Source organism: Rana temporaria, chromosome 10, assembly GCF_905171775.1.
Source record: "Rana temporaria chromosome 10, aRanTem1.1, whole genome shotgun sequence".
Taxonomy (NCBI): domain Eukaryota; kingdom Metazoa; phylum Chordata; class Amphibia; order Anura; family Ranidae; genus Rana; species Rana temporaria.
Genome location: NC_053498.1, coordinates 79,633,458 through 79,660,536, shown reverse-complemented (window position 1 = coordinate 79,660,536; position 27,079 = coordinate 79,633,458). Strand labels below are relative to the sequence as shown.

Below are 27,079 nucleotides of genomic sequence, written 5' to 3'. Positions count from 1 at the left end.
AAAATGACAATAATTATTTTTTATTTTTACAGAACAGTATAATCTAGTAGACATGTTTTAAATGAAACATGTCTATATTTGTATCTTTTCCACGTTTGGAAAAATCGAATATATTTAGGTCTTCCCACATTGTCGTTTTAACCACTTAACGCCCGCCGCACGCCTATTTACGTCCACAGAATGGCACGTACAGGCAGATGGGCGTATATATACGTCCCTGCCTTCTAGCGGGTGGGGGGTCCAATCGGGACCCCCTCCGCTGCGTGCGGCTTACCTCGGGGAGCGATCCGGGACGACGGCGCGGCTATTCGTTTATAGCCGCTCCGTCGCGATCGCTCCCCGGAGCTGAAGAACGGGGAGAGCCGTATGTAAACACGGCTTCCCCGTGCTTCACTGTGGCGGCGTATCGATCGAGTGATCCCTTTTATAGGGAGACTCAATCGACGTCAGTCCTACAGCCACACCCCCCTACAGTTGTAAACACACACTAGGCGAACCCTAACTCCTACAGCGCCCCCTGTGGTTAACTCCCAAACTGCAACTGTCATTTTCACAATAAACAATGCAATTTAAATGCATTTTTTGCTGTGAAAATGACAATGGTCCCAAAAATGTGTCAAAATTGTCCGAAGTGTCCGCCATAATGTCGCAGTCACGAAAAAAATCGCTGATCGCCGCCAATAGTAAAAAATAGTAACTTTAAAAAAAAAAAAAATATCCCCTATTTTGTAAACAATGGCCATGCAGGATCCAGTGTCCGAAGTATCATTATAGTACGTTCTCTGTATCTGTGGGTGCACTGAATAAAAGAGTAGCTCCTGACAATATGTAATTTACACACCCCACCCCTAAATAAAAAAATAAATAAAGTTCAGTGCATGCCACAGTGTAAGAGCCCTTTCACACCGAGGCGTTGAGCGTCGGCGGTAAAGCGGCGATTTACCGTTGTTTTAGTGGCACCTTTCGGCCGCTAGCAGAGTGCTTTTAACCAAAAAGGGTTAAAAGTGCCCGCAAAGTGCCTCTGCAGCAGCGTTTTGCCGGCGATTCGGTGGCGCTGCCTATAGATTTTTTTAAATGGGCAGGGGCACTTTAGGAGCGGTGTGTACACCGCTCCTACAGTGCCTCAAAGATGCGGCTATCAGGAGTTTTTTTGACGTCCTGCCAGCGCACCGTTCCAGTGTGAAAGCCCTTGGGCTTTCACATTGGAGAGACAGGAGAGGCGCTTTACAGGCGCTATTTTTAGTGCTATAGCGCCTCAGTGTGAAAAGGGTCTAAAGGCAACATTACAAAGAGAATGAAATTAATACAGCAATAGGATAAGGTTACCTGACTTGTGAAGGCTTATTGACCGAAGGTTTGGAAATAACCGTGACAAGGATTCCCCAGAGTCCCCAATCGTCAATATATTGTTATTCGCAAGGATAAGTGTATGAAGACAAGGAAACATCATGCCTAATTTACAAATGTCAGACCAGTCCTGGAGATTGTTGTCTGTTATATGAAGAAGCCTCAATGAACGAAAACAAACCGGTGAACACACTATGGTGTCATAGTCATTAAGGCACAAAAACAGTTCCTCTAGGCTGGAAAGGAATACAAGATAATTTTTGTTAAAACAGAAAACAAAAACTGTAAACAAAATGTCAGGTGGTCTTTACTAGTGAGGCCTATTGTCATTATTATAGAGCTGTGAGAAGTCTTTCACATTACGTTTAAATGTTTTAATATATCTGTTGTTCATATCCGTTTGATGGCTTTGTTTGCATATGCATTCTTAAATTTGCATGTTTAGAGTCAAATTTCATATTACTTTTACCTTATGACATGTCCTGGGAATCATTTCTGGACTAGTGGTTAAAAGGCATTGGTGACAAACATTTAAAACCCACAGTTTGTGGGTAATGGGTGAAAATGATACTTATCCCCATTTTCCTCTGTTTACCCCCTCTCTTTTATAGGGCCCAATCAAACCAATACATTGCAGTATCGCATGTTACATGCATTTGTTAGCTGTGGTGGCAATCATTTTTAATTTGGCACTCCAATGCACCTGCGCTGCAGCACACGGTAATGCATGGTAATGAAGGTGTGAATGGACTCTTTAGTGACCGAAATTTCTTAATGTCCTACCCTGGGTAAATGTCATGTTAAAAGATTTTCTTATCTCCCCCCAGTATTTTCTGTTTTTGGGACAGGTCCACCAAATGTGGGCCATAGTTCCTACTTCATTACAACCCCTCCAACATAGCTGTGATGTAGTTCCTGAATATTTATGTACCTTATCCGGGGTAAGGTACCAAAGCACCAGGCATTTATAATTCAATTCCATTGTAATACTGTTTACCGATGTCGCGTGTACCCTCTTTATTAACTGGCTGATCTCATACTCATTTTACACATGAGCCCAGCACCTCCTTCCATTTCTTGGTAGTTAGAGTTACAGAGAAGGTCTATTGCTAGAATTATTGCTCTCGCTCTGACGATCGCAGCAATACCCCACATGTGTGAACACCGTTTACATATGCGGGCGCGACTTCCGTATGCCTTTTCTTTGCTGCGCGAGCTCGCGGGGACAGGGGCGCTTTACGATTATTTTTTCTTATTTATTTTATATACTATAAAATTGTGTTTTTAAAATATATATTTTTTTTTATCACTTTTATTGCTGTCACAAGGAATGTAAACATCCCTTGTGACAGTAATAAGTGTTGACAGGTATTCTTTATGGAGGGATCGGGGGTCTAAAACCTCCAATCCCTCATTTGCACTTCAAAGTATTCAGATTGCCGAAAACGGCGATTCTGAATACTGTGTATTTTTTTAAATCCCCCGCCATGGGCAGCGGAGTAACCTGGAAGTGACGTCATGACGACGCTTCCGTGTTTACATTGAAGAGACTGAATCAAAGCTGTTCGCTTCAATTTAGTCTCTCTCTAGGTGCCGGAGGTGGCGCATCGTAGATCGGGACTCCCGGTGGGAGGGGAGGCCCGGTAAGAGCGGCGGAGGTGGTGGGAGGGGGGATGTCCCCTCCCGCTCCTCCGGGATAACAACTGAGCAGCTTTTAGCCTCATTGATTGTTATCCATGGAAAGCCAATCGCCGGCTCTAAAAAATGATACCGGGATGATGCCTGCAGCTGCGGGTATCATCCCGGTATAACTCCCGAAAGCCGAGGACACATATCTGCGTACGCTCGGCGGGAAAGGGATAATTTAAAAGAAACACACACACACACACACACACTGCACCTTATATCTTGCAAAAAATGAGATAATACGAGTAATTGCGTTGTGACTTTACAACCTCTTTAATTTGCATCAGTTTTTTTTGTTGAATTTTTCAACTAAGCTAAAATAAATCTCACTTCTGGAATAAAATGGCCTATAAGTGTTTAGTACTGACATACACAAGACTACAACATCATTGTATAATTGGCAGCACCTATAAAATAAACGCAACACTATCATACTTACTTTGGTAGCTCCATCAGCAATGTATGGACGGTTTCCCAGGAAACTTTGCAGTTATTGAGAACCAGTTTCCGAATGCCAGAAAATGATCCAGCACACTTACGTTCCAACACAGACATGTACAATGGGTTAGAACTCAAATTCAAGAACTGCAGTTGAGGCACATTAGATACAATCTTGCTGATCTGCAAGTAAAGGCAAAAAAAGGCAAATAATTAAATGAGGGCATGATTATGCTGTAACAAACTTGCCACATGCAACAGTTTACTGTCATTTTCACATGCAACGGTTTACTGTAGTTTTCAAAATATCATAAACTAAGATTTTAATACATCATAGGCCACTAAGGAGCACTGCATGGAAGAAGGCACTGTTCTTATGTTTCAATTATGAAGAGTTTATAGAATTGAATGTAAACATGCCAGATTCTATTAGCATTGCTCAACTCCAGCTACAAAAACGCCTTTGCATATTAACTTGAAAAAGTAACAGTAACATACACATTGTAATTGGGGAAGGATTTGAATCTCAGAGGTTCTACAGAGGTTCTAAACCTTCTCCACTCAATCCAAAGGAAAATAGTTTGTGGGCAGCACAGTGGCTAAGTGGTTAGCACTTCTGCCTGGCAGCACTAGGGGTGCCGGTTTGAATCCCAACCACGGCATAAATAAAATAAAACGGGGCTCTTGAATCTCTAATGATCAGGGCAGATAAAAAGTAGATGTATATTGTAAAACCCCCCTGGTCTTGTCATATTTGATCAAGCATGGGGCAAGAAAAACTCCAGTCCCATGATGCAGTAGTAGCTTCTGGCATTCTACTGTCTGAACTACCCTGTCAACCAGAATGATGTTAAGCACTGTCTGGCCAAATGTTTCAAGATGCCATGTTTTAAACCACACATTTGCTGCTTATCAATTGTAAGGAAAGTAAACTTGTAGAACTTCAAAAGCTCTTCATTTTAAATCCAATGTTTTTATTACATTACGGTTCTCTTCTACCTAGAAAATTGGAAGCACACGCTTGTATTAACACTTAACTTCTTTGGAAAGGCAACCTGAAAGTGGCCTTTTTAACATTTTTCCAATACCTTTGTAGAATTTGTATACACATCTTATATCACTTCCTACACATTAGGTGCCAACATTTTTTTTGTGGATTACACTTGCATAGATGGCCTGTCTCATTACCAGACATCCAGATGTTACAAACCGGTGATGTGGTTTACCCACATTATCTGTTCAATTTGATTCTCTGGTAAATAAAGGTTTGAATACAAACAACATTCTATTCATGCTGTGAACAGTTTGATGTTTTCTCTTACCTCTTGCCAGCTGTCAAGATGATTACCAGATAGGTCCAATTCTGACACATGTGAACAAAAGGCAGCAATCTCATTCTCTTCTCCAGCATGGCTAATGCCACAACTGTTCAATACCAAGATACTGGGGAGGTTCAAGCGATCTAAAACAGAATTTTAATGAGCTCTAGTTAAATATGTATTTATTTAAATTCAACTAATGTGAGTACATGAATTTGACTTGATATTAGCCTGCTGCAATCCCCATAGACAGTACTAAAACTAAAAAAAGGGAGGGGTAGAGCAGGGTAAACAGGGATGAGCTTATTAAGGCAGTACTAAAGTTCCACTTTTAAAAACTGGAAACGGGGAGGCTTTTTAGAGCAGAAAGGACAAGCAATCTTATTATTTTACCCAGCATGGCTAATGCCATAACTGCTCAATACCAAGATACTGGGAAGGTTTAAAAGGTAAGTTTACCTTTGTACATTTTTTTTTCTAAATTCCAGCTCCCCTATGCACTAATATAGCATTTATGTACTTTTTTTGCAACGATATCGAAAGTTTTCCATTAAATCTGCACTTACTCTACTTGTCCTATTCCATGTTTCCAGATGTTTCCATTAGTAATGTCTTTCTTCCTTACAGACTGTAGGTCATGACACATAAAGGAGTTGACCAGCTGACCTCATTAGCACACACCTGCATCATTCACCCTTCCATTCCCAGGTGTACATTTTTTTTACATGAAATGCAATCAGTGATCACCCTTCTCACCAAATACACAATCAAATTGCATAGTGTATGGCCATCTTTATACAAGTACATAGGAGGGAGTAGATAGAAACACTCCGCTGTCAAGCCCTGTTCACAACTCTGCATAGCGGGAACTCACATCCCCACATGCTTTTTTTTTTTTAACCAAGGGGAGGGAGGCGGTTTGGAGCATTTTCACTCATCACACATAAGGCAGCCCATCCACCTGAATGGACTGCCCTACACATAGCAATCGCCCCAAAGAAGCTTTATAACTTTTTGTTAAGAGTGGAGCTTGGTGAGTTTTTTACTGATTTTTGGTGCAGTGCATTTCTGAAATGCAAGGAAACACACAGCTGTGAATGGAGCCACATTGTTCTTGTGTTACTGCACCAATTTCACTTTCAGGTCCCATTCACATCTAGCATAGTGGGAGTGCACATTTTGTGTCTCGTTTTTCCTGTGACACGCATAGGGCAGCCTGTTGATTTCAATTGGCTGCACTACATGTGGTTAATGGGACATTTTGGCGTTTTGTGGGTTGTGTGTTTTTTACTGTGCGCTTTGCACCTCGTTTTTTCACATGGCAAAATGTGTGTTTACTTTTGTGTTTGGTGTGTCGTTAACAATTAATGGCACTAAAAACGCAAATAGTAATTTTAGGTGTATAAACATGGTCATATACTATACAATCTAAATTGTATATTGTGTATTTAGTGAGACAGGTGATCACTGATTGATTGCATTTCATTTATAAAACGTGCACCTGGGAATGGGACGGTGAATGATGCAGGGTGTGTGCTAATGAGGTCAGCTGGTCAACTCCTTCCTGTGTCAGGCCAACAGTCTGTAAGGAAGAAAGACATTACTAATATAAACGTCTGGAAATGTGGATTAGGACAAGAAAAGTAAGTGACTGTAGATTTAATATAAAGCTTTGATATTTTTGCAAAAAAAGTCATGAATGCTATATTAGTGCATAGGGGAGCTGGAAGTTAGGAACAAACTTACCCTTTAAGCCATCTAAAACAGTGGGAGAAATTTACTAAAGCTGGTTCACACCGAATCTGGTGCAGCTGTGCATAGTAACAAATCAGTTTCTAGGTTTTATTGTCAAAGCTCAATTAAATAAACTGAACTTAAAAGCTATATATAATTAGGAGGACTGCAGATTCTCAAGAGAATCGTCAAAGAGGAATACTGTGGGGTATATAAAAAATTGAAAATGCTTTATTGAAAAATAAACACCAATATAAAAACATCAATATAAAAACATTAAACACCTTCACCATTGAAATAGTTAAAATATGACAAGTTGTCAGCACAGACAGGAAGCTGCAGCAAACATGCTTCCGCCCATACATACACCCAAGACTAAGTACACAATATGGGAAGTAAGGCTGATCTTTGAAGGAATGGCAGGCAGTCCACAATAGCAGTAATGTTGGGAATGTCAGTGTGAAAACCAGACCTTGGAGACCGGAGGAGCCAAACCCAGATACTGCTGGATAGGGTCTATGAAGTAAAAAGGATCCTGCTCCGATCCAAAAGCTGCTGGGTTAGACCCCCGGTCAGGTGTCAAAAAAGTTCTACACTAAGAACATTGTGCTCTGTATGCAGAAGTTTGAATGGGATAGTGCAGAGCCGACAGGTGGTGGACTCCAGCAGGTTCAGCCAGTGGGCAGTAAGGTCAGAGTAGTGCTGGATGGAGGTAGGTACAAGTGAAATCCTGGCTTTTACCGATGCAGTTACCACTCCTCGACAGCACTAAAGGATCCTCCAGTCTGCTCTGGGATCAGCCTCCAAGGCACCTTAATCGCTGCGTCCACACTCCTGTTATCTCTGCTTGATTCCTGGCTTAATTCCTAGGGCGGTAAGGCGGGTCTGTTGGTCCCTGTCTATGTCAAAGCATCACAGGTGTGATGACATCACTCTGACACATTTTCTTCAGAGCCAACTGAACTTAAAAGCCAATTGGCTACTATGTAACTGCTCCAGATTCTGTGTGCACCAGCGCAAAAATAATATAGAAATAGAACCCCCCTTCCTTCTTATGCAAGCTGAACACTGAAATTCCAGTGACAAAGATATAACGAAAAAAAAGTGCAGCGCAAAATATAAAACTAAGAAATTATGAAATTAAATCTGAGCGTGAAACATCACGGTAATTAATAATAATAAACATCAGTGAAGTCCATAAAACAAATAAGTGCAAATAAATATTAGGTATGTAGCAAGTGAAAGAGTCCATAAGAGATGATCCACCAGTGAGAAGATCCACAAAAGGTGACAATCCCTCCACCCAAGGCTCTCTAGGTACTCTCACCTCCAGAAACAGACCCCTGAATTACCAGGAAGTCATAACAATTCAAACTACTCACAAGCAGATATGCATAAACAGCATGTAGTAAAAACGTGGGTCAGACAGCAGAGCGGGTGATGTCATGAGCGGCTGCTAGAGACCTCCGTACGCGTTATGTTCAATAGAACTTCCTCAGCGGGGCGTCTGAGGAAGTTCTATTGAACGTAACGCGTAAGGAGGTTTCTAGCAGCCGCTCATGACATCACCCGCTCTGCTGTCTGACCCACGTTTTTACTACATGCAGTGAGTAGTTTGAATTTTAAATAAATGACGATGCCTTTTTACCAACGGTGAGCACTTAGATTATTCCCTCGGTTTCCTATGCATACACTCTGCCTGCTGAGCTTGGAGAAATACTAGCTGTCTCTGAGGAGTTTTTAAAGCAACCTTTATAAAGGAGGATTTCTTATGAGGATTTGGTCGATCTGGTTGTCTGCTTGTTATGACTTCCTGGTAATTCAGGGGTCTGTTTCTGGAGGTGAGAGTACCTAGAGAGCCTTGGGTGGAGGGATTGTCACCTTTTGTGGATCTTCTCACTGGTGGATCATCTCTTATGGACTCTTTCACTTGCTACATGCATATCACCTAATATTTATTTGCACTTATTTGTTTTATGGACTTCACTGATGTTTATTATTATTAATTACCGTGATGTTTCACGCTTAGATTTAATTTCATAATTTCTTAGTTTTATATTTTGCGCTGCACTTTTTTGTTCGTTATAACATAATGATATGCATCAACTTTATGTAATAAAATTAATCTATTCACCCTGTCACCAAATGTAGTCATAAAGAACAAGCAAAAGAAATCCACAGACATTAGGCACCTAAAGACCAGAGTTCTGTTTGTGATCAATAACAAAGGGCATGTTAAAGAGTATACACATGCAAATATATATATATATATATATATATATATATATATTATAAAGGAACATTTAAAAACAAACACTATACTATACTTACCTGCTCTGTGCAATGGAATTACACAAAACAGCCCCAAACTACTTCTTCTCTGGTTTCCCGCCTGCGCGCCTGGCTCCTATTATCTGTCCAGTGCCCCACAAGAAGCTGCTTCTCATTGAGGTACTTGTGCGTGCTCCCTCCGGAACCCCGCTGCTGCATCCATTAACACAGACAGCGGTACTCGGCCCCACCCTCGTCACTGGAGTTGACAGACAGGAATGGGAGCCAATGGCTCCTGCTGCCATCAATCTGCCCAATGCAAAGGGAGACAGCGGTGAAATACGCTGCTCTTGTGCACGTTGCTGGATCGGGGTCAGGTAAGAATAAATGGGAGGCTGGGGGATTCTGGAGCAGATGAGAAGATCAAAAAAACCTGCAGGCCCCGTACACACGACAGAGTTTCTCGGCAGAATTCACCGAGAAACTCGGTCAAAACCCGGATTCTGCCGAGAAACTCTGTCGTCTGTACAGTTTTGGCTCGATGGAGCCGCCGAGGAGCTCGACGAGAAAATAGAGAACATGTTCTCTATTTTCTCGTTGTTCTATGGGAGAAGGCGTCCCGCCGAGCTCCTCGGCGGCTTCATCCCAGAACTCGACGAGGAACTCGACGTGCCAAGCACGTCGAGTTCCTCGGCCGTGTGTACGGGGCCTGAGGCTTTAAACTACACTAATATCACACTACTGTTGGATGTATCCTAATTTTAGGAAACATTAAAGAAAAAAAAAAAAAAGACAGGCTCCTATGTAATCAACATATTTAGGAGTAAAAACTATTATTATTATTGGAAGAAGATAAGGCATTGCTAATTCCAAACTTCTTTGCTAAACCAGTTGTGGATAAACTTGTAGGAATCTCCTTTAATGCAGCATTGGTTGTTTTGGTCTTCATGGCTCATGTCTAATCCTTCTGGAACTTGTGAAACACTGACATCTGCTGGCTATTTCAATACATGATTTATACAGATGGAACAGAACACTTCCTATAAAGCAGATATGAATTCTTCAGCACACCAGCTGTTGTAGAACTACAAGTCCCATGAGTCCTTGCAAGACTGACAGCCACAGTCATGACTCCCAGAGCAATGATTGGATTTGTAGATTCACCACATTGAATCCCTGTTACTAAAACATAAACCAAAGAAATTACCAAAGGCTGTCAAAAGCTGGCTACACACATTACAGTTTAATTGTACTCTTTCTTTAATGTAATATATTAAGTGAGGTACACCCTCACAGTTCTTGGTAAAATTAGGAAAAGGTGAATTTCAGGCAAACAGCTTGAAAACATAAATAGATTGGTTTTACCTGCCAAAGGATTTGTAAATTTGTGCAGCCACTGCTGAACCCTTGACAGACAGTGCAGGCAAATCATTAAAGTGGTTGTAAACCCTTACAGACCACTTTAACCTACAGGTAAGCTTAGATTAAGGCTTACCTGTAGGTGCAACAAATATCTCCTAAACCTACACAGTTTAGGAGATATTTGCAAAAGAAAGACACCGATGTCTACGGCGCTTCGCACTGAGCGTGCTGTTACTAACGGCGATCATGCCGTTAGTGGGGGCATCTGTGCGCATGCGCGGGAGTGGCGTCATCACGACTTCGTCCAGTCACAACACTGACGCCCCGATATGCGGAAGTGAATCGTGGAGAGATGGCGCCGACGGAGGAGGTGACCGAGCACCGCTGCGGGGGCTTTGATCTCAGGTAAGTACTTCATAATGAGCTAGTATGCTATGCATACTAGCTCCTTATGTCTTTGCCTTGCAGGGTGTTTTTAAAAAAACCTTCAGCAGGATAACTTAATGGTGTAGTGAGAAGACACAGAAACAGCAGTAAAAGAAAGCTTCAGCCTTAGATCATGCCTCTGATCACGCTCCTTGTTTCCTGTCAGCACATGTGAGACTTTCTTCAAGTGTTTGACCTTCCACTCCTAATTTGAGCACTGCTGGGCAGGGGGCTGGTGTCAAAGTATATGTAAACTCAACTTCTAAACTAACTTTTATAAATATTAAAATGTTTATTTAAAAAGTAATTTTTTTATATTCTGTGTTCTTGGTTTACCGATCATGGTATCACTGGGCTTGATTAGACAGCAAACTCACCTGACCTAAACCCCATAGAGAATCTGTGGGGTATTGTCAAGAGGAAGATGAGAGACACCAGACCCAACAATGCAGATGAGCTGAAGGCCGCTATCAAAGCACCCTGGGCTTCCATAACACCTCAGCAGTTGCATTGATGCACTAAGTCTTGCAAAACGAGCCCAGACAAAGTATTGAGTGCACACTATACTGTACATGGACATACATTTCAGTAAGCCAACATTTCTGTATTAATCCTTTTTATATTAGTCTTACGTAATATTCAAATTTCTTCAAATACTGAATTTTGGGTTTTCACTAGTTGTAAGCCATAATCATCAAAATTAAAAGAAAGAAATGCTTGAAATATATCACTCTGTGTGTAACGCATCTATATACAACATCATTTTATGAGATGCAATGCACCTGTGTGTATATGTATATATATATATATATATCTCCACACATACACACAGTATCTCACAAAAGTGAGTACACCCCTCACATTTTTGACATGCACTGAAGAAATGACACTTTGCCACAATGTAAAGTAGTCAGTGTACAGCTTGTATAACAGTGTAAATTTGTTGTCCCCTAAAAATAACTCAACACACAGCCAGTAATGTCTAAACTGCTGGCAACAAAAGTGAGTACATCCCTAAGTGAAAATGTCCAATTTGGGCCCAAAGTGTCAATATTTTATGTAGCCAACATTATTTTCCAGCACTGCCTTAACCGTCTTAGGCATGGAGTTCGCCAGAGCTTCATAGATTGCCACTGGAGTCCTCTTCCATGATGACATCATGGAGCAGGCGAATGTTAGCGACCTTGCGCTCCTCCACCTTCCGTTTGAGGATGACCCACAGAGGCTCAATAGGGTTTAGGTCTGGAGACATGCTTGGCCAGTCCATCGCCTTTACTCTCAGCTTCTTTAGCAAGGAAGTGGTCGTCTTGGAGGTGTGTTTGGGGTCGTTATCATGTTGGAATACTGCCCTGCAGCCGAGTCTCCAAAGGGAGGGGATCATGCTCGGCTTTAGTATGTCACACTACGTGTTGGCATTCATGGTTCCCTCAATGAACTGTAGCTCCCCAGTACCAGCAGCACTCATGCAGCCCCAGACCATGACACTCCCACCACCATGCTTGACTGTAGGCAAGACACACTTGACTTTGAACTCCTCACCTGGTTGCCGCCACACACGCTTTACACCATCTGAACCGAATACGTTTATATTGGTCTCATCAGATCACAGGACATGGTTCCAGTAATCCATGACCTTAGTCTGCTTGTCTTCAGAAAACAGTTTGTGGGCTTTCTTGTGCATTATCTTTAGAAGATGCTTCGTTCTGGGACGACAGCCATGCAGACCAATTCAGTGCAGTGTGCGGCGTATGGTCTGAACACTGACAGCCTGACCCCCCCCCCCCCACCCCTTTAACTTCTGCAGCAATGCTGGCAGCCCTCATATGTCTATTTCTCAAAGAGAGCTCTTAATATGACGCTGAGCATGTGCACTCAACTTCTTTGATTGACCATGATGAGGCCTGTTCTGAGTGGAACCTGTCCTGTTAAACTGCTGTATGGTCTTGGCCACCGTGCTACAGCTCAGTTTTGGGGTCTTGGCAATCTTCTTATAGCCTAGGGCTAGGCCATCTTTATGTAGAGCAACAAATATGAGAGATTGAGAAGGATAACACCAAATTTAATACACCTGCTCCCCATTCACACCTGAGACCTTGTAACACTAACGAGTCATATGACACCGGGAAGGAAAAATGGCTAATTGGGTCCAATTCAGATATTTTCACTTAGTGGTGTACTCAATTTTGTTGCCAGCGGTTTAGACATTAATGGCTGTGTTGAGTTATTTTGAGGGGACAGCAAATTTACTTTGTTATACAAGCTGTAAACTCACTACTTTACATTGTAGCAAAGTGTCATTTCCTCAGTGTTGGCACATGAAAAAATAAAATAAGATATTTACAAAAATGTGAGGGTGTACTCACTTGTTCGATACTGAGATATATAATTATATATAATATATATACACACACACACTATAAATATTTATTTAAAAATTTTCTATAAGTGATCACATAAATCTGTGTTCTCAGATGAAAAAGGGGATAGGAGAGAATCACTGTACACCGGGGGCATGTCAGGAAAAGTCTGACCACTGGAGGACATGGGATGGGATGGGATGTTCTCCCAGCAAAGCCAGAAAAAGGACCACACAGGGATGGATTAGACCCTATGAGTAAGTGGCATGTTCAGCCACGTAACGCGTAAGGGAAGTGAGCCATAGGTGACATCATCTCCGCTTTCGGCCGGGAGCGGAGAATCCACTGTGTTTGATGCCTGTGTCATCAGTTTTAAATGTGAGTTTTTTTATTACGTTTTTTAATAAAGTTTGCCTTACGATTTTACACTATTTGGAGCGGTTTCCTTCCTTTATGTACCCTGCGGGGAGCCATTGATCAAAAGGGAGAGGTTCTCAGATGCTGCTTAAACGTGACTGCTGGGGATCTAAAGAGACCTTCGTATGGTGATACATGTATTGACAGAGGCGCTGCTGCCATTGGTTATACGTATTAAGGCTTATTTATAAGCCAGCTAGAGGTGAGAGGCTGGGGGAAACAGGGCACCTGAAGTGTAGCACTTTGTGACTTGTTTTTGTTGCACCTCACCATTGGAATAAATTGTGGAAATTTTACCTCCTTGGGCTGCATGTTTTTTGGAGTTTGGCCCTGATTGTTATTTTGCACAGAGACTTTAATATTGCACATTGCATGAAGACCTCTTCATCTTCACATTATTGAATTAATTTCACCATTGTCAGCACTGCATTTATTGTGTTCACATTGTTTTATTTGGTTCACAATATATAATTAATATTTTATATGCACGTACTTGCAATATTATTTACAGTATCTATTATCTATTTTACTGTCTTATGCTTATTATCACGTTATAGTTTTATGCAATATATTATTTATCATTGGTGTTATTAGTAAGCGCCCCAACACCCCTCGTTTTTATATCATTGTCAGTGTGTAAGCACTATTTTGGTTGTGGCTGCTGCTAGAGATTGATCATATATTTTGAGTTATTTTACATATCAGTTCCCCCATTTTTATCTATATTTAGCTATGGCTGCTGCGTAATATATGATATTTGTTTTATGTTTCTTTTTAGACCTCTTAGCTTATTCTTTGGCCAGTGTGGTTTGCGCATTAGTTCACCCCATTTTTCTTACAGGGATGGATGTGCTCTTATGCCTAGAGTGGTCAGTTTGACATAGGAAAGATGGGGGGCTGGCAGGAACACAAGGCATTTCACACAAAGGAAGCAATACAAAGAACAGGATACTTTTAAACTAGAGTACATGGTACAACAGACACATATCTGGAATATGAAATGCTGGGTAACATATTCTTTAGGACAAGTAATGTCATACCTTTCATAGGTGACACTTGAGGTCCAGCAGGTACATGCACACCAGCTCCTGGACCCCTCCTGTATGGAAAGTTTTCTGGGCTGTATTTCTCACACAGCACCTGCATAAAACTCCTTCCACATGGTGGCTCCATTTCTGTTACCTGAGAGGAGCAAAACACATATCCAGTTACTATTGAAACAATACTTCACTGAAAAATGCAGCACAGAATAATTGTGTTGTACTGGTAAGGAATCGGTATTGAAAATTGGTAATTATGTACTATAGTTCTTTAAACAAAGAAGTAAAACCAAAAAAATATGGAAATCCTGGGCACTCAATGACAATATATTTTGGGGGAAATTTCTGGGCTACAGCCATTTCTCTTGCAGTTCTTTGTACTTTACCTTTAGGCAAAAATATTGCATTCTTATTACATCTTCTATTTCTGAAAGAATGGAGATTTGTGGAAAGAGGAAGGTCAACTACCACATTTAGCCAAACGCTATATTCACAATCTATGATTGTGGTGGCTGGAGCATCCTGAGACAAGTGACAGACTGAGCAATTAAAGTAGATCTCTGAGCAATTTTAAAGGTCTGAATGAATGAATTCCTGACAAGTCACAATTTCCCACACCATTATCATTTTTCATTGCTCTACCTTTTATCATTAAAAACCAGTCCATGAGCTTTAGTCAAATGACTCTGCCTAGACCTCAACCAGGGTTCTTTGAAGCTCTTGGGTTCCTAGAGGAGTTGCTAGGGGTTCCTTGAGCTGTGCACATTGGCAGATGGACCTTCCAACTGAGTGCTTACGCAGTTTTGGCACCAATAACAATCTGCAGGCTTAGCAGAATGGGACCAGTGGGAGTTTCTTTTCTCATATCTTGGGTAAGTATTCACTGGCACAAGACATCTTTCTTAGTCTGTAAGGAGGGCATGCTTAACACCATCCATCCATGTAGGAGGGAATTAAACTGGTATCTGATATAGGGAGGCACTTCACCACAATGTGATGGAACCATTCTGCGGAACACCAATCTAAGAGGGTCCTCTTCCCACTGACCACTAAAGTAAAGGGGGCAGTAGAGTGTAAATGATCTGCTACAGGTTTAACCTACCCGTGGTTCCGGGTTAAAAACATATGATTTTCAAACAACTCCTACTTACAAAAAGAGGGAGATAACAGCAAGTGAGAGGAAATCTGTCCCTAGGAAGGGAAATTCACTCCTGTAAGGCCTCGTACACACGACAGAGATTCTCGGCAGAATTCGCCGAGAAACTCGGTCAAAACCCGGATTCTGCCGAGAATCTCTGTCGTCTGTACAGTTTTGGCTCGATGGAGCCGCCGAGGAGCTCGACGAGAAAATAGAGAACATGTTCTCTATTTTCTCGTTGGCCGCGTTGTTCTATAGGAGAAGGCGGCCCGCCGAGCTCTTCGGCGGCTTCATCCCAAAACGAGACGAGGAACTCGACGTGCCAAGCACGTCGAGTTTCTCTGTCGTGTGTACGGGGCCTTAGAGTTATGGTAAAAAGGTGTCTCTGAGGCTTTATCACTAATCCTTGTTTCCACAACATCCCAAAATTTTCAAAATCTAATTGTCATTGGGACAGAAAGTGAGTTAAAATCTTCTGAACAGGGACACAGACAGCAAAACAGATGTTACAGGGGTGTTAACCCTTCCCTATGCTATCCAAAAAGCTTAAAACATTTTTTTTGGCTGGAGCTACACTTAAAAAAAAAATACCTGTTCCAACTTAAAGGGGTTGTAAAGGTACATTTTTTTTTCCTAAACAGCTTCCTTTACCTTAGTGCAGTCCTCCTTCACTTACCTCATCCTTCCATTTTGCTTTTAAATGTCCTTATTTCTTCTGAGAAATTCTCACTTCCTGTTCTTCTGTCTGTAACTCCACACAGTAATGCAAGGCTTTCTCCCTGGTGTGGAGTGTCGTGCTCGCCCCCTCCCTTGGACTACAGGAGAGTCAGGACGCTCTCTATGTTGCAGATAGAGAAAGGAGCTGTGTGTTAGTGGGTGTCCTGACTCTCCTGTAGTCCAAGGGATGGGGCGAGCACGACACTCCACACCAGAAAGCCTTGCATTACTGTGTGGAGTTAAAGACAGAAGAAGCAAAATGGAAGGATGAGGTAAGTGAAGGAGGACTGCACTAAGGTAAAGGAAGATATTTATGAAAAAAAAAAAATTGTACCTTTACAACCCCTTTAAATACAAATTCAACTTAAGAATAAACCTACAGAATATATCTTGTTTTTAACCCGGGGACTGCCTGTACTCTAAATTTGCCACATTATTTATTTATTTCATATTTGTAACCATTCCTATATCTACATCATGCTGATTTACTGTAGGTTGTAGATATAAAAAGAAAAGGCTTTGTTAAATCTGTTTAAAAACAATGCAAGACAAGTACATAAACATGCATATTAAAGCCTGCAGACAAATCATCTTTATCAGGTCACAAGGTGAGAGGCAGCAAGCTGCCACATTGGTGAACACTGCCAAGAGCTGCCCAGGCACCAGAATTTGCATCATTGTATCTTCTCAGAGCCAGCATCTTAGTACAGAAAGTAGATACTGACCCTGGATTGTGCCTAACCCAACGTTTCTCAACCAGTGTGCCGCGGCACACTGGTGTGCCGTGAAGAGTCCCTAGGTGTGCCGCGGCAAAATGCCCCAAATATTGGTACACTACTGCTGGACATGTGTCTTTACAGCGGTGCCGGTCCGCTGTCTAAAACTCACTTCCCGGCACTCGGGAAGCTGTGCTGGCTGTACGGGCCTCCCGACCGCGTCTTGCCAACCGAATACGTCATCGGTTGCTATGGGAGGGTCGGACGCACACACTGCTTCTGTGACGTGAGAGCCGCGGGTACCGTCCTGAACTCTGCCTGGCGCGCTTTTCCCTGAGGGGGAAGAAGAAAGAGTAGAGCCACCGTGACCCACACTGCTCCCCTGCCCGCAGACATGGCCACCCACTCAGAGAGGGAGAAGGCCCTGAAGCTGAATGAGCAGCACCAGGCCATCCTGTCTCATATGCTGAGGGAGGAGGACAAGTACTGCGCTGACTGCGAGGCCAAGGGTAAGGTGGTGAGGGGGGGCTCTGCTATGAATAACCAGCTGTCACAGTCACTGACACCCCACATCCTCCATTCATGGCTACAGCACTCTGAATTTGATTGGTTGTTGTGCAGCTCTGACAGTTCTTCTTTCAGTGTATGTGTGCATGTGTACACATGTCTGTTAGTGTGTGTGACAAAAGTAGTTCTGATGGTACAGGAATAGGGGGGTCAGGATTAAAAGTAACATACATACAGACAGATGCGCACGCACACGAACAGACACACGTACAAACACACACAGTGTGTGTGTTTGTACGTGTGTCTGTTTGTGTGCGTGCGCATCTGTCTGTATGTATGTTACTTTTAATGTGTGTGTTTGTACGTGTGTCTGTTTGTGTGCGTGCGCATCTGTCTGTATGTATATTACTTTTAATCCTGACCCCCCTATTCCTGTACCATCAGAACTACTTTTGTAGGGCTTGTTCGAGATAGCAGCAAGGACTGCTGCTCCTCTGAAAAGCAATTTGTGTTCATATCGCTTTTCAGGGGCATTTGTCAGCCAGTAAAGAGGCATATCTTACCTCCTCACCACCTATTTTAAGCCCGTAAATGCAATGCACACAGTTGCGGGGTAGTTGCAGTGCAGCCCCAATCACCCTTGGTATACCTCCAGCTGCAGCCACAGCATGTTTACACCCCCAGCTGTTGCCTCTGCAGCTAAAGGGGCAAAAGTTGGGGGTGGTAAAAACAGCTCAACCATGTGGTTTTACTGCCCCTCCAGCCTGACATGTGAACAAGCTTTTGATTCTGTGTGGATGCGTGCTGCGTGTAGGGCAACCCATTAATTTCCCTACCCGCAGTAATGCGGGGAAAGAAGTCCCCGACCCTTTTTTTTTTAATTGTGCCACAAAAAAAGATGGATGGGGCACCATTAAGAATTAATGGCACCCCTAAAGAGCAGAGCATTTGTCTGTGTGTCAAGAACGAGCGCGATTTTGTGCGTGTTCCGCAACACACAGCGACGTGAACCAAGTCTGGGACAGGGGTGCCTCAAGACTGAAAATATTTTTCAAGGGCGCCCCGACTGGAAAAAGGTTGAGAAACACTGGCCTAACCAAACATGGTGCCACTCTTTGTTAGGGTGATTACTGTGAACTCTTGCACTAAATATATCTAATGTTAAATCCACTTAGGCCTCAGGTACACGGGGCGTTATAAAAATTAGCTGCAAAGCCACGACAAACGCCAGGAAAAAGTGTCTGTAAAAACGCGCTTTTAGTAGCTTTTTGCATTGGCGTTTAGCTGCGTTATCTTTTAAGAGTGTCTGCCTCTATTCAAAATCAATGTTTTTTCTATGAAAGCTGTCTACTGACCCAGCTCTCAGCCCATTGAATTGAATAGAAGTCGCATCCAAGTCGGATCATCATGATCCGACTTGTGGTGTAACTTGTTGTGCTCTGAGGATCTTTAAGGGGAACCCCATGCCAAAAAAAAAAACAGCGTGGGGTCTCACCCAAGATCCATACCAGGCCCTTTGAGTCTGGTATGGATCTTGAAAGAGGACCCCACACCAAAGTGGGGGGAAAAAAAAAACGGCCCCTCCAAAAACCATACCAGACTCTTATCCGAGCATGCAGCCCAGCAGGTTAGGAAAGAGGGGGGAAGGAGCAAGTGCCCCCCCCCCCGAGCATTCCAGGCCACACAACACCCAACATGGTGTGGGTGCTTCGAAACAGGGGGCTCTGCTTTCAAAAAAACATCTAAACTACTGTAGTACACATAAGATAACATTGAGGAGAGTTCAAAAGCTGCTGAAAAAATGCCCAACTGCAGTATTGTGACTCCTGGCCACTCTCCTACTCCGATACAAGGCTACAGCGGGATAGGCCGAGATCTCCCTCTGATGTCAGTCAGGGAGGTCACGTGACCACCATGCTGGCCACTCAGTACCTCCATCTGTATCCCTGGATCGGAGGTGTAGAGCGGGCAGGAGTCACTTGATTGGCCTGAAGATATCTGAAAAAGGTATTTAGAGGCTTTGGCCCAGATTCACGTAGATCGGCGCATCTTTGAGCGGGCGTACTGTATCCTATTTACGTTACGCCTCCGCAACTTAGACGGGCAAGTGCAGTATTCTCCAAAGTATTTTATTAGTAATTTTTCAATCACAGTGTCAAAAACAAATACATTAAACATAACAAGGCAGTACCGCAAATAACATTCAGCCATACAGGAATGCATTGAGGAATACATGCAGTAACAGTACTATCATTTACATCAGGCGTCTCAAACTGGCGGCCCTCCAGCTGTTGCAAAACTACAAGTCCAATGAGGCATTGCAAGAATGACAGTTACCAGCATGACTCCCACAGGCAGAGGCATGATGGGAGTTGTAGTTTTACAACAGCTGGAGGGCCACCAGTTTGAGACCCTTGATTTACATGAAGTGTACATACGGTTTGTAAGACAGCGAAATGCATCTTTAACTAGTGAAATCGTTAGACAGCAAGGCCCAACTAGCAGGAAACTGTGAGTAATGCTCTCGGGACTAGCCGAGGCGTCTTAGGGTGGGCTCAAGGCAGTGGAAAACCGTAAAGGGGATCATATTGTTGCAGTCAATAATGAGAACCTAGGGCACGTTCCCCATACCCACCCACCCCTAAAGGGATCACACTGTGAGCGGGACGAGGAACCCCTTGTAGCGATCAGGACCCAGAGTATGCAAGGTTCCATCAAGCAGGCTATCCTTCGATCCCAGTACATTTCAGAGTACAGGCCCTGAAAGCGTGAGTCTCCTGTGCTACAGGGGAAGTTGCACGGGCAGGAAAAGAAGGGGCGGGGGGGCAACAAAAAAAAAAGGGGGGGGGAGCGGCACATGAGGTGGGGAGTCAAGCAGGCAACGAGGTCGTAACTGAAAATCCCTCTCACACAGCTGGTGTATTGCGGGTATCAGTATCCTGGGAGTTCCATGATTCCCTGTAGTGCATCCAGCAGGCCCAGGTAAACCTGAATTTGTCATGTGTATCTTTGGCCTGATGGATGATCCTCTCCATTTCTTCAATCTTTGCAACCCGAGAATGCTAAGTGCAGTATTCTCAAAGCAATTGTTCCGTAAGTTGCGGCGGCGTAGCGTAAATAGGCCGGCGTAAGCCCGCCTAATTCAAATGTGGAACAGGGGGGCGTGTTTTATGTAAATGTTATGTGACCTGACGTGATTGACGCAACGCTTCTTCCCGCTGTAATGCCGGGTGCGCGGCTCACACCGATTTATATAGGCCTCTTATGGCGTCACAATCCCATCATGCTCCGGGTCCCGGAGCATGATGGGATTGTGACGCCATAAGAGGCCTATATAAATCGGTGTGAGCCGCGCACCCGGCATTACAGCGGGAAGAAGCGTTGCGTCAACATTGGAAGAAAAGAAGGCAGAAGACGGCAAAGAAGAGCGGGCTGCGCCGCCGCTAGTAATAGAGATAAAAAGAAGATAGCGGCGGCCAGCCCCGAAGAGTGAGCGGGAGAAGAACCGAGATGACAGCGGAGAAGATGGAAGAAGACCCCCCGGAGAGTGGAGAAGACCCCCCCGGAGAGCGGAGAAGACCCCCCCGGAGCTGACTAATAAATTATTTTAAAACCCTGTGTTGTGTGTTTATTTTCTTTTACACTTTTCCTCCAGGTGAATGGGTAGGGATACGATGTACCCCATATTCATTCACCTAGGGTGGGTGCCGGTATCTGGGGCCCCCTTATTAAAGGGGGCTCACAGATTCCGATAAGCCCCCCGCCCGCAGACCCTGACAACCAACGGCCAGGGTTGTCGGGAAGAGGCCCTGTCCTTATCAACATGGGGACAGGGTACTTTGGGGTGGGGGGGCCGCAGGGCGCCCCAGAGCACCCAACACCCCCATGTTGAGGGCATGCGGCCTGGTACTGGCTCGTCCCCCCTCGTTTCTGACTGGCCGGGCGGTGTGCTTGGATACGGGTCTGGTATGGATTGTGGGGGGACCCCCACGCCGTTTTTTTCGGCGTAGGGGGGTTCTCCTTACAATCCATACCAGACCAAATGGGGGGGAACCCATGCAGTTTTTTTATTTAAAATTTGGCGTGGAGTTCCCCCTCATGATTCATACCAAACGCTGCGGCTAGAATTGGCGGGAATCCAAGTCAGATCCCCATCGCTTCTATGACGGCTTGTTGCCATCGCGGCGAGCCGGCTCCCATAGGTGGTCAATATCGCCGAGAAAGGGCGCGAGACTGACACAATATCGCGGTCACCTACAGTAATATGAGGTCAAACCTAAAGTGTTTCAATTTTTATGCAATCAGGCAGGCCCTTGCACTACATGGTTTTGGTAAATCTGAAGACAAAAATCTGCATAAAATCTAATGCCCTGTACACACGATCACTTTTTGTGATAAAATAAAATTTTTAAAAATGTCATTTAAAATGATGGTGTGTGGGCAAAATGTCATTTTATGTCTTCTGAAAAATGACAAAAAAAAATTTCGAACATGCTTGAATTTTTTATGTCATTTTTTAAAATGTCATTTTTTGTGTCATAAAAAATGATCGTGTGGGCAAAAATGACGTTTTAAACCCGCACATGCCCAGAAGCAAGTCTTGAGATGGGAGGTAAAACTACCATTCATAATGGAGATCGCACATTCATCACGCTGTAACAGACAAAAAAGCACAAATCATCTTTTACTAACTAGTAACCAGCTAAAAGCAGCCTCAAGGCGGATAGAACTTCCCCTTTAGAGTGCCGTCACTTTGTTCATCATTTTTCAAAAATGATGGTGTGTGGGCAACATCATTTTTAATGATGAAGTTGGAAAATTACATTTTTTTTCATCACAAAAAGTGATCGTGTGTACAGGGCATAATAGTGTGTGTGGGGCTTTAAAGGGGCTGAATACAAATGCACGCCACACTTTTCAGGTATTTATAAAAAATAAAAAAAAAATGAAAATTATTTATAATTTTCCTTTTTCTTCACAATTATGTGCCACTTAGTGTTGGTCTAGGTAGGACATAAAATCCCCAAATAAAAAAAATTTCAGGACAAATACAAATACATTACACCACGTCTGAATTTTTATCCAGTCATACGATCATTTTTGTATTTTGTTTTCGATATGAAAAATAGCATGCAAAAAAAAAACAGACCATCATTCGTCCGATAATCTCATTGTGTGTATTAGGCTTTAGAAAGTAAACATAACATAGTATTTGCCATCTGTTTCATATGCTTAGCCGTGTACAGCCCAGAGTAATACTATTAATAAAGACCCCATATGTTACATTATATCTCTCTGCTGTTCATGCCTTACTGCTCTCTACACAAAGATTCCACAAGAACGGTAACATTAGACTGTATCACAAATCCCCTGCATTGCCAACACACAGAAATAACATCACTTTGTGTATAGGCAACTTTGTGTAAGCAGTAGATCACATTACTGCTCCCCATCTGCTTGTAAACAGGACTTTGTTTTTCCTTCTCAGGCACCAATCACATAATAATCGATACCCTCTCAAGGGCCATAAATAACACCGTGATCAGCATAACTATTCACCTGTACACACAGCATACATGATATGCTTCTACGTTCCCACTGTCTATCCTCACCTAAATCCAGCCCCAAACACAAAACTGTTACACAACAACACTATCTGCAATGTTGTGCCATCCCAGAATAAGAACAGCAACTAAAACTTGCAATGTAATCTCGCAGACGGTAGAAAAATAAAGTATATGATTACCAGTATGAAATGACAGGTCATCGGTTTTGTGTAACTTTCTGTAGCAGGAAAAGTTACTTACCATCTTCCAGGACAAAACTTCACACCAGGACCACATCATAACAGCACTTCACTTGCCAGTGTTTATTACTGAGCTAGGACGTAGCTGAACTGTTTGTTTTTAAACATCTGAATTTGGCAGTTCGTACAGGAAGACCGGAGCTATTCACTTGTTGCTATGGAGAACCCATAACAATGACTTCATCTCTTCAGTTTGCCCCTCATCTGCATAAAAGCTGTAAGCTGCTGAAAGGTTACCCCCCCCCCCCCTCACAAACTGCCAGCTCCACCCACTCCTCAAAGCTCTTTGAAAGCAATGTTAGACAAGTATCTCCATTTCATTTGACATGCTAAAGATGGGTACACACCTTCAGTTTTTTTTTTTCTTTTAACCAGCAGGTTAAACAGAAAAACAAACTGACAGGTCGCTGTGTCACCACATCAACACAAGCAATGCTGAAGCAGCGATCTCTGCTGCTGAGACATTGTTTTTTTTTTTTATTAAAGGCAAATATACTCTGCACTACACGTGCACTTGGAAGTGCAGTCACTGTAGATCTGAGAGGGACATGCAAGGAAAATAAAAAACATACATTTTAGCTTGCACATGATTGGATCATAAAATCAGCAGAGCTTCCCCTCATTCAGATCTACCCCTCAGATCTAAGGTGACTGCACTTCCAAGTCTCCCCATTATGAGAATACACAGATCAGAACCGCAGCCACTGACTGCAGGTGCTGGCCGATCGCTGATTTTCCAGCATGCCCGTTCGACAGAAACCAGTCGTTAGACCAGCTCCTGTAGACCAGACTGAAAGCCAGCCATAACCAAACAATTTTCACCCCGTGTGTCCTGGGCCTTACGTTCTGGAGATTCTACAACATGCCCCTGCCTGCAAGACACTTAACAATTAAACTGGACCAATCTAAGACTAAATTATAACGATACTAAACATCAGGTGCCCAAAAATGACAGGTGACTTTCTGAGTACAATTATCTGCTATCAGGCTCCATTCACACGTGTGACTTGTCATGAAACTTTGGTCATCAAATTTGTTCCCCGTGTTTTCACAATGATGACCAATTTATACTTGTGAAACTAAGGCCCCTTTCACACGTTTGGACCATTCAGGTCCGCCTGTCAGTTTTGTCGGCGGACCTGAACGGCCACTCCATGCAAGCCTATGGAGTGTCGGATGTCAGCAAATACATCGCCATCTGTCCATGCGGATCGGATCGGGTGAGATCTGATGAAAACGAACATGCTGTCCGTTTTCGTCCGATCTCTCCATAGGAGACAGCGGCGCTCGACAAGCCCCTCCCCGCTCAGTGAGCAGAGAGGGACCCGTCATCCGCTGGCTCAGCGGAGATCAGGGGAGAGAGCTCCCGCTGAGCTGACGGACTCCGTAGCGACAGAGTCCGCCTCGTGTGAATGACGCCTTCATAGTGCAGCGACTTCATAGTAGTTCATGCACTACTTTGGTCCAACTTTCATGCAACTTGAGGGCCATAGACTTCCATGTTAACCCTAAAAAGTTGCATGTAAGTTTGTTTGAATGTTTTACAATGAAACAGTAGTGCAACAATTGTCCATTATCACTGGTCAATGCCAAAGTCGTATCCAAGTTGCGCCCATCCAAAGTTGCACCCCAAAGTCGGCGCAACTTTGGAGTTGTACAAGTGTGAATGGAGCCTCAGTCTGATTGGCTGCTACAGAACATCACTGATATTTCATTTTTAATCTATAAACACACAGCTGGATAGTAGAACCCCTATCATCTCTACTGCTTCTCTTTTCAAGCTAATAATAGTGAAATACATGTGTGTGTGTGTCAGCAACATTCACTGCATGACAGAAGCAAATCAAATAGATAAAACTGCCAGCTATCTCTCTGTGCCCTTTGGACCTGTGTGACAAGTTCAGAAACTCAGTGTGATTCAACAGAGGTAACAAACGATAAAGTGTATGAAAAGCCTAGCAATTAACGTCTATTTGCTCCCTTTTGGTTTTATTAAGCTCAATTACAGAAATTCAGCTACTTTCTAACATCTTCTAGCTTACTATGGGTCATATCCAATGAGGTGCATGCCACCCTGTGGACTTATCGCTTTAATTCCCAACTGACAGGTTTACTAAACTCTGCTGCTCTGACAGGAAACACACTGCCTTCTCTTACAGCCACAATTCTGCCCGCACATTCACAGAAGGCTTTGTATTTTGTGGATGGTTTTATACAATAAAGTGCTATGTAATTGGGCAGGAGGAGGGGAGGGATGGGCAGAGCGACTGCAAATAGCTCTGCAGCTGCAGAAGCTGAGACCAGGAGGTCCAGTAAGTAGAGAGACCCCCTGCTCACACCGGTGCGACTTGTCGTGGGATTTGACAGGTCCAAATCGCATGGCAAGTCGCCCCCATTGCCGGTAATGGAATTGTTTAAATCGCAGGGCAGCACCGATTTGAAAAAAAGGTTCATGAACAATTTTTTTGTGATTTCAGATGCAACTTGCATAGACATCTGTGCATGAAGTCGCACAGATGTCAGCCAAGTCGCACTGACATGCGGCTTTGAAATTGTGCAATTGACGCACAATTTCAAAGTCGGATTTGGTGTGAACGGGGGGCTTATATTTGTATTCCCAGCACTCAGTAAAAAAAAAAAAAAAGTACATAAAAGAGATAAGTACAGCAGGTGGCATGCACCTCCTTGGACTTAACCCCTAGTAATTCAGATCATTATGTGTCTGAAATCCTGGAGTTCAGCTTTAAATATCCCATTGAAAGTGATTTGTTATATCCATTTGTTATGTGAAAAAAAATACCTGTAAATTGTGCCATAACATTTGTTAACTGACAACGTTCTATGATTTCTACCCCCAGTTCTCTCTGAACTACAGAAAACCTCCTCCTATGTTATGGTGATGACAATGGGAGATGTTCTACAGTTTTAACATTTTTGGTTTAGATACACTTTAACCTAGGGATGCACCAATGCCAGTTTGTTGTCGGCGAGAACTGATACTTTTGGTCAAGTACTCACCGATACCGGGTACCGATACTTTGCATTGCGATTTGCATCCATACAAAATGAATGGATGTAAATTGCACTGAAAAGATTTGCAATTCTTGTCCAAATTGCATGCGATTTCCCCCACCGCTCCAGTGTGTGACTGTGAACTCAGGAAAGATTGCGAAGCGCCATGTAGTACAGCAATAGGCAGTTTATTAGAATGTTACAACAACTCACAAAGTAGAGATCTAGTCAAATCCATATCTGCAGTGTCTCTGTCCCACCAATGATGGCAAACCATGGGCGCTGGAGGTGCTCACAGGGCTGGAGGAGATGCTTTCCAGGACTCCTGTGGGTATAAGGCAGAAGTGATGTTGCTGGACTTGTGAGCACCTCCAGCTCCCGTGGTTTGCTTTCATCAGTAGGATGGGGAGACTGTAGATATGGATTTGACTAGATATTTACTTTGTGAGTCGTTATAACATTTTAAGAAATTGCCTTTTGCTGCACTACATGTCACTTTGCTTTCTTTACTGAATTCACAGACACACAGGAGCTGTGTGGGGGAAATTGCATGTGGTTCAGACAGGAATCGCACTGCGTTCCTGTTCAAATCGCATGCGATTCTTTGCAGTGCGACTTGCGAGGATTCATATTGGATGGATGCAAATCGCACCACAAAGTATCGGGGTTGGTATCGGGAGCATTTTCACAAGTACTTGTGAAAATACATGATTTCGGCGCATCCCTACTTAAACCTGTATGGTACACGCTCTCTATACATATTTGGCTATTCAGTTTTAGTAATAA

The 27,079-nt window shown here is 43.2% G+C and overlaps 1 protein-coding gene across 7 annotated transcripts in view; it reads right to left on the bottom strand.

Moving 5' to 3' along the window:
* TBCEL (tubulin folding cofactor E like) overlaps positions 1-27,079 on the bottom strand; it is a 66,336-nt gene that overhangs the window by 15,290 nt on the left and 23,967 nt on the right. For 6 of the 7 annotated variants that reach the window (XM_040325551.1, XM_040325548.1, XM_040325554.1 and 3 more), the window contains 4 exons: positions 14,398-14,539; positions 4,794-4,933; positions 3,473-3,654; positions 1,327-1,583 (listed from right to left, as the gene is read on the bottom strand). In XM_040325551.1, coding sequence (XP_040181485.1) covers positions 1,327-1,583; positions 3,473-3,654; positions 4,794-4,933; positions 14,398-14,530 — 712 coding nt within the window. In that variant the 5' untranslated portion in view covers positions 14,531-14,539. Of the gene's footprint in view, positions 1-1,326; positions 1,584-3,472; positions 3,655-4,793; positions 4,934-14,397; positions 14,540-23,282; positions 23,448-27,079 lie in introns of those variants that run through there. The other variant, XM_040325547.1, reaches the window with a different exon arrangement.